This window comes from Haliotis asinina, chromosome 1 (assembly GCF_037392515.1).
Source record: "Haliotis asinina isolate JCU_RB_2024 chromosome 1, JCU_Hal_asi_v2, whole genome shotgun sequence".
In the NCBI taxonomy this organism is placed as follows: domain Eukaryota; kingdom Metazoa; phylum Mollusca; class Gastropoda; order Lepetellida; family Haliotidae; genus Haliotis; species Haliotis asinina.
Window position 1 is genome coordinate 80,310,786 of NC_090280.1, and position 15,147 is coordinate 80,325,932.

The 15,147-nt window shown below is 40.6% G+C and overlaps 1 protein-coding gene across 1 annotated transcript; it reads left to right on the top strand.

Moving 5' to 3' along the window:
- Positions 1–3,392: 3,392 nt before the first annotated feature.
- LOC137276015 (zinc finger protein 721-like) lies at positions 3,393–14,367 on the top strand. Its single transcript, XM_067808203.1, has 4 exons — positions 3,393–3,444; positions 4,474–5,596; positions 6,275–6,281; positions 11,819–14,367. Exons 2-4 carry the CDS (start codon positions 4,494–4,496, stop codon positions 14,219–14,221), a joined length of 3,513 nt encoding a protein of 1,170 aa, XP_067664304.1. The 5' UTR covers positions 3,393–3,444; positions 4,474–4,493; the 3' UTR covers positions 14,222–14,367.
- The last annotated feature ends 780 nt before the right edge of the window (positions 14,368–15,147 follow it).

Genomic DNA, 15,147 nt, shown 5'->3' on the forward strand with positions numbered 1-15,147 from the left:
CTCTGGCTGAGTTAACACATTTCAATGACCCTCCTCTGAACAGAAGGTCGTGCCGTTGGTTAGTTCTAACACCAAGGGGCCACCATGACTTAAGTTAGAGATTTTACTCAAATTTGAGAAAATGCAGGAAAATGCTTTTTTCAGAATGAACTGAAACCAATATTAAATTCAAACAGTTGACAATCTGAATTTGGTGGATATATTACTTAATTTATTTGGGCTTTTTTAAATGCAAATTGGGTTAGAAATTCAGTTGCTTCAAATTGTCCAGATCAGTCTGAAATCAGAGTAAAAACTTGAAGCTTGTTTCGGTCAGATTTCAACCTCAAAGAGAATCTTTGGGCGATTATAGTTCGCAGAATACGCCAGTAAGATCCTCCGGTATTGAAGTTGTCTGAAACTAGCATTCCACCGAGAATGTAACGCAATACCCCAAATCTTGTTTAATTTTAAATGCATACAGTCAACGGGGAGAAGGATCATGGATGATGTTGCAGTTGGAGGAGGTTGCACCAGATGCTGTGATGGGTTGGTGATACTTCTTGACGTAGTTTCTTCAGTAATGTACGCCAGTATTAGGCAGAATGTTTCTTTCTTTCTTGTGTGACGCCATACTCAATAGTAGTCCAGCTATATGGTAACGGTCTGTAAGTAATAGTCTGGAGCAGACATTCCGGTGATCAGCTTCCTGACCATCGATCTACGCAACTAGGGTACGATGACGTGTGAAACAGTGTTTGCATTTCTTTAATGTCCATTTGGCCATCAAGGCTTGCTGCCGCCTGCAGGCTTTAAAATCATGAATGAAATCTAAAGGTCCATTTTGTTAAAGTCAAACACAGAAACATAACACACAACTCTGTACACAGTTTTCACACTGTTTCTACAAAATCAGCGAATCCCATGGCGTAGAGAGAAGTTTATATTTGTTAAAGACTGGTATGGACATTCCCATCGGCTAAGCACTGAAATACCGGAAGTGAAGCTTAAGTTATCGTAACATGATGGATCGTGAATGATTCCCGACTGTTAATAAGGAAAAAATAAAGATTCCACTTGAAAAATTAACATTGACAGATATTTACTGAAGGTCACAAGGGCCTTCAGACATTTGAAACTGCCAACCCCATACAATAACAACAGGCGCAAAGCCTCCGAGCCGGTGATTATATTATTTAATCTGACCATGCACCCAATCCCTTTCATGCGGTATTTTATGGAGAGATCGAAACCAAAAAGAGAGGAGAAATTTTGTATCAGAAGGAAGTATGTTGAAATACATGTCTCCGAATTGCAGTGTTTCAGTGCAATGTTTTAACAGTCTTGCAAGAATTGTCTTCCTAACAGCATATGTAGCAACGGCTCAGCTGTTTATGTTCAGAGTGTCCTCGATCCCTTGTTGCAGTGGCTCTAACAAATTATCTGCCGTGCTCGGAGCATTCATTGCCCAAGAGACTCTGTGTTCAACATGCATTGCAGATGGGATGAAACCAAAAAGAAGAATAAGTGCAAGGGTGAAGACGCCTGAAATTGAGGGGGCACTCCCTAAAACTGGTAACTTTGGTTTGTTCACGTGGAGATGGAATTTTACTGAATGTGGTGTTATATAAGAAATAAAACAAACAAAGATTGTAGACGGCATTTGTGCAATCAGACAGACTTGTCGCCATTTGACTGAGCACATGTTTGCCTGATTCTCATTTCGTGAATATAATACATGTATTATAAGGATGTCTCATGACACCTGGCACACATTGTTTGTCCAAGATCACCCTTAAGAACTCTTTTGAGTCACAGTAAACAGGGTTGGTACATTTGAGTAGTTTTCACGTGGTATGCATATTGTGGGGTAGAAGTATATACCATATTTCAAATATAGTTCAAAAGGTTACATTTCCTAAGGGTCTGGTCGATTATTGCGAAATTAGTTTGGGTTTTGGAAACTGGTTTCACCTGTTATAAACGAGTGTCTTGCTTTGGATACATGATTTCAAAGTGAGAGTTAACAAATAATAAAGAGATAGGTAAATAATTGCTTATATGTAATTATACTGTTACTAGTATTTATATGTATACGGTAGAATAGGTCTTCAGCAACCCATGCTTGCTATGAAAGGCAGCTATGCTTGTCGTAAGAGGCGACTAACGGGATCGTGTGGTCAGGCTCACTTGGTTGACACATGTCATCGGTTCCCAACTGCGCAGATCGATGCTCGTGTTGTTGGTCAATGGATTGTCTGGTCGAGACTCGATTATTTACAGACCGCCGCCATATAGCTGGAATATTGCTGAGTGCGGCGTACAACTAAACTCACTCACAATATGTATACAAGTTACATAAAATAGTTACGTTAAACTGATTGGGGTTTTAAATAATATTTTCCTTGCTCTCACTGCAAATTAAGCCAAAAAAAAAATCATATCAGGAAATGTGTAAAGAAAATCAGTCCATATCAGGATCGAATTTTGTAAAATTCATAAAATGTGTACATTTACTGAGTGAATACAGAAATGTACACATTTCCCAAATATTCCATGAATTTCTCACATTTTCTGGTTTGATAATTTGACTGTAACGCGATATCAAGCGACAGATATCCATGTTTGGGGTAAGTGGCAGCCACGTCACAATATCTATTCTGAGGGCAAAGTAGTTTGTTGGTTCTTCACGCTTTCCAGTTGATTCTTGAATTCAAAACTAATGAGGATGTACAGCGGAAACCCATAAAAGAAACTGGTGTGAAACCAACAAACAAGAAAAACACGGGGTATAATTAACAAATGTATTCTAAACTTAACTAAATCACTACAATGGTATCTAGGTGAGCTACCCTCGAATGACTTTTATCAGATGGGAGCGTTCCAGCAGGATGGCCGTTGACCTTAAAGGTTCTGTAACTGCTGACATGGCCTGCAACTTACCGATATTATGACAATATATAAACAAACTCAGCTTGTGTTTGTTCATTATTTGTTATTTTTTGGGCGGGAATTGTCCTACTGATTACAAAACAAGATGGGGAAATGTCTACAGTCACCTTCCCTCATAATTCTAAGAAAAAGACTTACCCTTATCAAATGTCAGCAGGTATATTAAACTTGGGAACATACATGTGGCTAGAGTGCAGTTATAGGCGCACTCATGCACGCACAGTAATAATTAATACTGTCGGAAAGAATCAAGATCAAAGTTTTCCCAGCCTCCATTTATATATTAGACAGGTTACCACGTGGCGTGCCGTACTATCATTTCCTTCGTTTTTCTGAAATGGTTCATGATCGCATGTGGCCATTCTGGTAGATTGTGTCCGTTTCAGTTTCATTCGCAATAGCCGATTGCTACAATGCCGTTTCTTACATTGCCGGCTCTGAAGAACTTCTCCCCTCATGTATATATATGCAGTCGAGAAGCCGGGAGGTCACACACAAAGGAGGCCAAGGAATGTAAGTATCAGCAACAAATTTCAAAAGTACTGTGAGGATTAATTCAAGCATACATCACTTGATAACGTCCACGAATGAAGCTGTGTCTCGTTTGCAAGCAATAAAGGCTTTATCCGCCTAAGTTCGCTTAGTGAATTTCTGATTCTCTGATCTGACATTCGGTCAGTAATCGCTAAGGAGCGGGTATCGCCTAGGGTTACAGATATATATAACGGCACCGGCCAAATAGGATTTTTTTCTACAATGAAACATTGATATATATCATGTTTTTTAACGGTGTATAGATCTAGTAAAAGATATGAGAAAATATTGTTAGGTGACTCAAAAGTGCAAGGTTGGAATAAATTCATAGGTAAATTCATATCTGAGGCTTGTAACATGAATTGATATCAGTAGACACAAGGCGAGATTCCCTTTGTACTCAGGGTTTACCTTGAGTCACAAACATGGGGGTCAAGGGTATCACTAATTAATTTTAAGGGTCCTTGGAGGAAGTACAAGGGCCCTGGGAAGTGACAGTCTATAGAAGCATATGTTTTGGTGATTTCTTTAAAGCCTACAATGAATCACTGATCTTGTGGACTGTTTGATGAAATGATGCAAGTAACTGTACTTCAAGAAACAATAAAACTCATAGATTGTTTGTCCCTCTGGATGCAGTGAATCTTTTGTGAGCGTCTGTTCAGTACATTTGTCTATATGGATACACATTTGTGCATCACATAAAACCCTAATTTGCTTCAACAAAAATTTACAAATGGCAAGTTTTGTCAGTTTAGTTAGTCCTCATACTGTTGTACAACTGATCGTGTGTGTGTGTGTGTGTGTGTACTGGTAGACATGTTGGTATTACCTGTATAATTAAGCTGCTCCATGGCTACATACAGGCTATATGATAAGCCTTACACAGTTTACTTTGAGCTTTAATAATCTTGTTCAGCTAATGCAATCTGTAGACTTTCTTCGGTTTATGGAAACATTTTTAGGTAATTCCTATCATGATAAAGTTAAATGACTCTCTGTTTTCAGTGAACAACATTCACAAGCTAATGATGGAAATACAAAGTGAATCACTGAGTCCTGGCTCTGTAGCTGAAACAAATGGGATAGTGGACTGTGAGTCAACCTTGCTAGAAACACATGATTTCCATGAACAAGATGTCTCTGACAAGACACAAGCAGATAAGAACCATGTCTCTATTGACTCTGACAGGAACCCAGACTATGAGAGAATGTTGCATGAAACACATGATTTCCATGAACAAGATGACCTCAAGAACCAAATATCTGTTCACACAGACAGATACCCAGACTATGAGAAAACTTTGCTCGAAACACATGATCTCCAAGAACAACATGACCTCAAGAATCAAATCTCAACTGACTCTGATAGAAACCCAGACTATGAGAAAGTATTGGTAGAAACAGGTGTGGTCAAGAAACGCAGAAATCGCAAGAGAACAGTTAAGCTGCCTCATGTTTGTGGTGAGTGTGGGAGGACATTTGTTCAGTCTGGTGACATGAAGAGGCACATGCTTCGTCACAGTGGCATCAAGCCGTATCAGTGTGGGGAGTGTGGAAAAAGCTTTACACAGTCGGGTAGCTTGCACACTCACTTGAGGATTCACAGTGGAATCAAACCTTACAGGTGTGCGGAATGTGGGAAAGAATTCACACAATCGTGTAACCTTCAGTCACACATGAGAAGTCATAACGGAATCAAACCGTACCAGTGTACGGAATGCGGGAAAGAATTCACACAATCTTGTAATCTCCAGTCACACATGAGGAGCCATAGTGGAATCAAACCTTATCGGTGTACTGAATGCGGGAAAGAATTCACACAGTCAAGCAACCTGCAGTCACACATGAGGAGTCACACTGGCATTAAACCTTATAAGTGCAATGAGTGTGAGAAGTCCTTTACACGCTCAGGCCACCTGCAGGCACATCTGAGGATTCATAGTGGAATCAAGCCATTTATGTGTCGGGAATGTGGCAGAACATTTACTCAGTTGGGTGACATGAAAAGACACATGCTTTGCCACAGTGGACTGAAGCCTTTTCAGTGTGGAGAGTGTGGTAAAACGTTTACACGCTCAGTTTATCTTCAGACTCACATGGTTAGCCACACTGGATTGATGTCGGATAAGTGACGTGTGTGAGAAAACTTTCTCCTGTATAACTGACAATTGATAAATCAATAAAACATTATGTCATTTAATCCTTGGAGCACAGGATGTTACGTTATGTTTATGTTATAGGCTTTTGACACTTGGAGCTGTGTGTATCCACTCAGTGTAACTGTGAAGATGCGGGATAGAATTAGTCTTCAGTAACCCATGCTTGTCGTTAGAGGTGACTAAGAGGCAACGCACCAGTGATTATATTTGATGCAGACCTGTTAGAATATTGGCCTACAGTATCCCATGCTTGTCATAAGAGGCATCTAAAGGGATTGGATGGACAGACTCACTGACTTGGTTGACACACATGACACTGTATCCCAGTTGTGTAGATTGATGCTCATGCTGTTAATCACCGGATTGTCTGGTTCAGACTCATTTATTTACACACTGCCATCATATAGCTGGAATATTGCTAAGTGTGGTGTTCATGCACTATAACTTGACTGCACCACTGCAGCTGAACTATTGGTTGTGCTAACTTTAGTTGCCAGGTTGTCCAGTACAGGTAACATTCCTAGGGTAACAGTTTTATTTTTGGTATAAATTTCCCATATGAGATAAGTCTTCTCCCTAGCATCGGGTAAATCATTCATTGGAAGAAAAAATGTAGACTCATTTTCATATTCTTATGTTCACTACAGGTTGCAGGTAATTTTGGTGTTTGCTTGTGTATGAAACTCCAACAAAAAGCCAGGAAGTCCACCAGGCTGATGACTAAAAATGTTACCAGCCCTGTTAACATGTAACCAGCCCTGTATTAAAATAGGAAATTGAGATATGAGGGTACAAGAAAGTATTTAGCGAATTACGTGTAGTGAGGTAAACAAATGCAAATTTAATAAAACCATGACTTAGTGATCACTGTTAGTTCATTTAGTGTCACTGCCATCAGAAAAGAATGACATTATTCATTGGCTGAAAACATTCTCTAGATCCGTCACATTTAGTGTTAGATAAATGAGGTGGTTGATCTGTGGAAGTTACAGCTGGATTGATCATGAACTATACAGACATCTAGTTACCACAATTGTAAATTACTTTTAAAATATATCCTGCAGTCAATGACATGGCCAAATATATACCCTTGGAAAATGTATTGGCACACAGGGCTGGCTGTAAAATAAAGTTGCAAGACCAAAGACCAAAGACCCGGGTTTGATTGCCCAAATGTGTACAATGTGTGAAGCCCATTTCTAGTGTCGACCTGTTGTGATATTGCTGAAATATTGGCCAAAGGGCTTAAAACCAAACTCACTCAGTCAATCGGTTCCCATTGGTTTGTAGTTTTGTATACACAACCATTGATATATGTAGTTCTCACTCACCCACAGAGACATGACAACTTATAACTGTAATAAAGTAATCTTCAAGTGTGTGAGTGATGTTTCTAGCAATTTTGCAGCTATTTTTCAAGGAGGGCCACCAGAAATATAGTACTCATGTTAAACCTCTGAGGGGATTTGAACTTGGGTCTTCGTCCACTTGGCTGCCATTCTGCAGATTACCTCAGATGACACATACCCAGGTATATTGTTACAAGTATATGATGAAGACGACAATAAGAGCATTGTATTTGTTGTAAAACAATTATAGTTTCCATTTAGGTTGACTAAAACATAAGGGACATTTCTGATTGCCAGATTATAAACTAAACCAAGCATTCAGAATTTCGTGACTAATTCTACCTGAATACAATATTGAGAGAGAGAAGGGGAGGTGCACATTTTATTTGCAGGAGAGTTCCAATGGTCATTTACGCTTGCCATAAAAGGCTATTCTGCTTGTCGTAAGGGGCGACTAACGGGATCGGGTGGTCAGGCTCGCTGACTTGGTTGACACATGTCATCGGTTCCCAATTGCGCAGATCGATGCTTATGTTGTTGATCACTGGATTGTCTGGTCGAGACTCGATTATTGACAGACCGTCGCCATATAGCTGGAATATTGCTGAGTGCGGTGTAAAACTGAACTATCACTCCAATGATCATTTAATAAACTTACATGACAAGAGGGGGTTGTGCACCTCTGCAACATCCTGTGATGATTATATTCAAGTAGCAAATGGTCAGCCTTATTTTGGTAAATGCAACAACTGAAGATCAGGGTTTCCCATCCTGGTCATATCAATCAGAATGTAAAACATTGTTTTCAAGGGGATAACAGACCAGTCCGTTTGGGGCAGTATACTACGTGTGAGCTAAATACAGCATGATAGCTCTGCGAACTAGCTAAGGCTCTGGACAGGTATGTAAAAGCAGCCCCGCATATACACATGACTGCTTGTTGAAACAAAAGAACTTGAACTGTCTGAGAGGCACTGTAGAAGTTATAAGTAATAGGAAGGACAAGTGGGTCAGTTGAGATTTACGCCGCACTCAGCAATATTCCAGTCGTAAATAATCGAGTCTGGGCCAGACAATCCAGTGATCAACAACATTAGCATCGATCTGCGCAATAGAGAACCGGTGACGTGTCGACCAAGTCAGTGAGCCTGACCAGCCGATCCGGTTAGTCGCCTCTTACGACAAGCAACGTCGCCTTTTACGGCAAGCATGGGTTGTTGAAGGCCTATTCTACCCCGGATCTTCACGGGTCAGGACTGACAGTCTTTATGGATGATCAACTTCTTTCTTGTAAATCAAATTGCGTATAGATACTTATACAGTACTGGTTTCAATCGCGAGATGGCTGTTGTACTCGACTGTATAAGTATCTATTCCAAAACGTCTCCATTGTATACTGAAGATGCTGATCATATTTTCATAAAGAGTTGTCATTCCTAAACCTGCTTCACCTAGAACGGATGAACCCCATTTTATAACAGCTCCCATCACTCACCAGGACAGTTCAGAGGGTTGACACAGCAGCCGATGGTCAGCTCTGCCTCTGCTCACCCCTACACACAACAACCTTGGATTTAGTGACGTATGAAAGAGGAGTGGAGTGCGTGTAGATTTAGGCCTCACTCAGCAATTAAATGGCAGTGGTCTGTAAATGATCGAGTAGGGACCAAAGAATCCAGAGATCAACAACATGTCCAACACACAATTAGGATACGATTACGTGTCAACGAAGTCAGCGAGCCTCACCACCCGGTCCCGTTAGTCACCTCTTACGATAAGCATGGGTTACTGAAGACCAATTCTGACCACGTGGCTTTTGTTCCTGTAGTCACAAACCAAAAACACTGTTCCTTCCATTGATAGACTGCTAGTTGTGAGGCTACTTCTGATGTGGAAACCTGTTTTTTTCACACATTCTAAAAATGCATGGCTTTTTGCAATACGTAGAATAACATGTAGAATAGATAGAAAATGTGAAATTGAAGCAACAAACAATTGACTCTTTTAGTTTCCTCTCCCAATTACATGTAAATCAAAATCAATCAAATCTGGATACTCCAATATGAGATTTGCAGTCTCCATTCCTGGGCCCACTTGCACAAAGCGATCTTAGCGCTAACATGATTGTAACTCCCATTCTTCAACATAGGCATAAGATGGTCGTAGCGCTAAGATTGCTTTGTGCAAGTGGGTCCAGGTCCTTTGAGGTGCTTCAGGTGCCTCCCAAACTATCATTTCAGGACAATGCGCATAGGTCTTCTGCATGGGCGTCATGTAGTAAGATAGGCATCCACAAGAAACCCTTATCAAGGACAAAGTGGACTGTTGGCTTGAGTATTGTTTCGGTATCATAATGCAGGTGTTGGCAAAGAGGTGACTGTGTCCTTTCTACCAGTGGTCCAATCGCAAACACATGCTGAGACACAAATATAATCTGTTTATTACCCAAGTCGTCACATTAAGGAAATAACGAAAAATGTACTTTGAAACATAGGATGGCTACCCACCGTCGCCGAATGTATAAACGTGACGTCATAGCACTATTAATGACGGCACGTCACCATGACAAAGAGATATTTTGCCTATGGCATCTTATGAAAATAATGAGCCTCGATATGTTCGCCCTCGTAGGTAATAAATACCAATAATAGACTATATGCAGATACTGTTCTAGATTTTCTCGGAAAGCCTCAGATGTTTGTAACTTTATCAGCTTATCAGTATACACTAAGTTGATATTCTGTATTTATTGTTTTACCTTGGTTCCTCACATGTCGACTTGGCCACTCTTTCTGGAAAACACGTACGCTTACAAATCTATCGTGTATTTTCAAGACAAGTGTGCATATTATCATATATTACGGATGTAATTCACCCACACTCACTAAACATCTAGGAGGGGCGGTGGAGTAGCCTAGTGGTTAAAGCGTTCACTCGTCACACCGAAAACCCGGGTTCGATTCCCCACATGGACACAATGTGTGAAGATTTCTGTCGTATTGCACTAGAGTATTAGGTATCTGTGTCTAGAATGACAAAGGTGATTGACTCCCCCATATGTTCCCAAACCTGTTAAAGAATACCTCTTGCTTAGTCGACACCATTCTGAGCACACGTCCGTTTTAAAATTTGAGCTATAACCGTTTGGTACAATGCCGCTTCCCATGTTCTCGTGTATCTGCTGTCAACTCGGGGTGCTAGTAAGAAAAGAAACTGTCCTCTCTGAGCTTGACACAAGAGTGTAAGTATACACACAGTATGTGTGTGTGTGCGTGTGCGTGTGAGGGAGTGCGTGTGTTTACTAGTCGTAGTGCATTAGGGCGTCACTTGAGCGTAATTAACACCTGCAGTATAAATCACAAGTGATTTTGGGAGATGACACATCGTTACGATGTAAACATCGCTTTACGATCCATGGGGTTACGTTTAGGATTAGGTACCCTTGTGGATCTTAAGGGAGCCCACACATCTTTAGAGGCAAACGGCCCTTTGATCTGTTTAGGGTCAGACTAAGTACCTCAGCTCTGGGGTAGTTATTCTGTCGTACAGACCCTGAAGCAAATGTATCCAAGAAAGTCCATGCAAGTCTAGAAATGTGGCAAGTCTAGGTTCTCCTAGCTTCTGAAAATGAAGAAAGTCTCAGGGCTCCATTTCATTATATTATTTCTTTCAGTATAATATGTGCATTTCAGAGACTAGTTGTTAGTCTGTGGGGTAGTGTAACCTGATTATACTGAAACACATTGGACACATCTGTGGGTGGACAGATCAAACACTTTTCGGTCAATCTGAGAAAGTATCATATTTCCATCCGTAGATCATTTCCAGCCATAGATCAATAATCAATAAAAAAGTGTTTACAGAGACCATATATTAGATATCTATTATGTGGTCTCTGGTGTTTGTAACGAGAGTGAGTTTAGTTTTACAACACTTTTAGTAATATTCCAGGAATATCATGGTTAGAGACACCATAAATGGGCTTCACACACTCTTCATATGAGGGGTATCAAACCTGGGTCTTTGGTCTGACAAGCAAACACTTTAACCTTTGGGCTACCCCACCACCCAGTTTGTGATAAGGTGAGTTGAAGGTGACATGTGTTGCAAACACATGCAACAACATATCAGCTGTTTACCTGACATGGAGAAATATGGTACAAGTGAATAACAGATTATGGAATAGCGGTTTTGTCATTGATGCATGCACTTTGGAAATGCCTGCCACATGTTTGACATGAAGTTTTTGAAAACTTGACTGAGGCCTTTACTGTAACCATTTTAGTGAGTGCGTTTTACACCACACTCAGCAATGTTCCAACTATGTGGCAGTGGTCCGTAAATAATTGAGTCTGGAGCTGTCAGTCCAGTGATCAACAGCATGAGCATCGATTTTCATAATTGGGAACCGATGACATGTCAACCAAGTCAGCAAACCTGACCACAAGATACCATTAGCTGCCTCATGCAAGAAGCATGGGTGTCAGAACCAGATCTTCACTGGTAACCTTAGAAGCATAAAGCTGCTGATATATAGGGAAAGTAGACTGTTGAAAAGTTGACATTTGACATGTGGGAATTGAAAAATCAAATGTCTTGACAGAACTTAGCTTGGGGTAGCCCAGTGGTTAAAGTGTTTGCTCCTCATGCTGAAGACTGGGGTTCAGTTCCCCACATGGGTATAATATGTGAAGCCCATTTATAGTGTCCCCCACCCTGATATTACTGGAATATTGTTAAAAGCGACATAAAACCCCTGTTCTTGTGGGGATGCTTTTTGAATCATCTTTATTAACTACATTAACAGAATAAAGTATAGTAACAATTTCCTGTTTTCAGTGACCAAGACATTGTCCCCAAGGAAGTGATGGAAATACAGTCAGAACCACAAAAACAAATGTAATCATGAACTGTGAGAGACGATTGCTAGCAATAGGTGATCTAAAGCAGGAACCTGTGATGGACACTGGTGACTATTTTGGCTATGAGAGAGTATTAGAAACATGTGATCTCAAGAAGGAACCTGTTACTGACACAGGTGGAAACTGTGAGAGAGCATTGCTGGAAACAGATGATCTGAAACAAGAGCCTGTTACTGATATAGGTGCAAACACTGAATGTGCCAGAGAATTACTGGAAATTGATGACCTGAAACAAGAACCAGTTACTGATATAGGTGCAAACACTGACTGTGAGAGAGAACTACTGGAAATTGATGACCTGAAACAAGAACCAGTTACTGATATAGGTGCAAACACTGGCTGTGAGAGAGAACTACTGGAAATTGATGACCTGAAACAAGAACCAGTTACTGATATAGGTGCAAACACTGACTGTGAGGGGGGAGTACTGGAACTTAATGATGTGAAACAAGAACCAGTAACTGATATAGGTGCAAACACTGACTGTGAGAAAGAACTACTGGAAATTGATGACCTGAAACAAGAACCAGTTACTGATATAGGTGCAAACACTGACTGTGAGATAGCATTGCTGGAAACAGGGGGTGTCAAGAAAAACAATGGTAACGAGGTTCCGGCTAAGACATCATATACATGTAGTGAATGTAGAAAAACATTTACGTGCATATCTGCCCTGAAAATTCATTTGAGGGTTCATAGTGGAGTGAAGCCTTATAAGTGCACGGAATGTGGGAAAGAATTTAAACAGTCTGGTCACCTGAAGACACACATGACCAGTCACAGTGCAGTCAAGCCTTATGAGTGCCATCTGTGTGATAAGAGATATAAACTGGCTGGTGATCTGCGGGCACACATGAAGGTTCATAGTGGAATCAAGCCTTATCAGTGTGGGGAGTGTGAGAGAATGTTTGCACAGTCATGTGCCCTAAAGGCACACATGAGAATTCACAGTGGAATCAAGCCATTTCAGTGTGGTGAGTGTAAGAAAATGTTTACGCAATCAAGTTCTTTGAAGGCACACATGAGGATTCACAGTGGAATCAAGCCTTATGAGTGTACTGAATGTGGTAAACAGTTCACGCAATCGTACACTCTGACGAGACACATGTGGACTCACAATGTATCCAAGCCTTATCAGTGTGATTGGTGCGAGAAAACATTTGTGCGATTAGATGAATTGCATGCTCATGCTAGCCATCACAGAGAAATCAAGAATTCCACGTGTGGTGAATGTGGAGAAGAGTTTGAACTGTCATTTGAACTGGAAAAACACTTGATGAGTCACAGCAGAGTCGAGCCATATCTGTGTAAGGAGTGTGAGAAGACATTTACAAGCTCAGCTCTCCTGGACAGCCATTTGAAGACTCACAGTGAAGTAGTAAAGCCATATCAGTGTACTGAGTGTGGGAAGGAATTTACACATCCAGACCACTTGAAGACACACATGAGCACCCACAGTGTAAACAAGCCTCATGCATGCAATGTGTGTGATCAAAGGTATAAACTAGCATGTGATCTGCAGACACACATGAAAGCGCACAATGGAATCAAGCCTTGTCATTGTACTGAATGTGGGAAGAAATTCAGACATTCAAACAGCCTTGCGAAACACATGTTGACTCACCGCATAGCCAGGCCTTACCAGTGTGGTCAGTGTGAGAAAGCATTTGTCCAATCGAAAGAACTGCGAGCTCATTTGAATGAGCACAGTGGAATTAAGAGTTTGAAGTGTGGTGAATGTGGGAAAGTATTTGCACAAACAGGCAGCTTGAATAGACACTTGAAGATTCACAGTGGCATCAAGCCATATGAGTGTCCTGAATGTGGGAAAAGATTTACACAGTCAAGCAGCCTCGAGTATCACGTGAGGAATCAAACAAGAATAAATCCTTATCAGTGTAATCAGTGTGATAAAACATTTATACACACATGTGCCGTGCAGGTCCATCTTAGGAATCACAGTGGAGTTAAGCCATATATGTGTAAGAAATGTGGGGGGTCTTTTGTGAACTTAATTGACTTGAAACAGCACATTTGTCACAGTGAGGTGAAGCCTTTTCAGTGTGTTGAGTGTGGGGAAGAATTTACTTGTTCATCAGACTTGCATAAACACACAGGGAGTCACATCAGAATCAAGCCTCATGTCTGTGATGAATGTGGGAAAGCTTTTAAACTTCCAAGTCACCTGCAGACCCATCTGAAGATACACAATATAGTGAAGCCTTTTAAGTGTGGTGAATGTGGGAAGGAATTTGCACATGCATGTACCTTGCACACACACATGAGGTTTCACAGTGGAAATCAAGCCATATCAGTGTACTGATTGTGGGAAAGAATTTACACTATCACGCAGTTTGAAGAACCATATTAGTCAAAGTAGAATGAAACCTTATCAGTGTAATCATATACATATTCTGCAAATAAAGTTTGAATGAGCTTTGGCTCAATTTCCAGCCTCCCAACAACAAATGGCCTTCAACATTATCGAGCTTGAAGTAAGCATTAACAGGATCATCTCAAAGTTGTCAGTATAATTTGACATAACACCTACATTTACAGATGTGTGTTATTTAAATCATCACTGCATTTCTTTAACACATTTCTGATTAAATTGTTGTATTTAAATCAACTACGACAAAGAAAACTGCAGCCATAAATGAAATTACACTTTTGTAAGCTGAATGTTCTGATCACCTGCTCATGTGACCTGACACATGACTTCTAATAGGTGAACCAGACATTCAATCCCCCTGTTGTTTTTATATAGTAGCAGTTGTCAAAATGGTCTGTTTTAAAGACTGTTGAAAAAACACTTGCATAGTAAACTGTCTGCAGCACAGTTAATAATATATGGCTGAGGGAGAGAGAGAGAATGTGTGTATGTGTGTGTGTGTGCGCGTGTGCGTGTATGGAAGAAAGTTGATAATGAGTTTAAGGCAGGGGGTCACCCATTTTGTTTTGGGAAGATTACTAAGGTGGGTCAGCAATTTTGTACGTAGCATGGAGGAGGCTGTTGGTTGGTGTATAATTGCTTTGTACACAGATTGTAGGTGAGTGTGTGTGTGTGTGGTGGTGGTAGGTCGTTGGTTTTGTTTCTTTTTTCATCTATTTAGATCAATGCTCATGCTGTTGATCACTGGTTTGTCTGATCCAGACTTTGTTGTTTACAGATGGCCACCACATAATTGGAATATTGCTATGTGCAGAGTTAAACAACAAAGCGAAAGAACCCAGGAATATAATATTGAC

What these genes read in the sequence shown, in the direction of transcription:
- LOC137276015 (XM_067808203.1), top strand. Translation starts at nt 4,494, where the DNA reads ATGATGGAAATACAAAGTGAATCACTGAGTCCTGGCTCTGTAGCTGAA.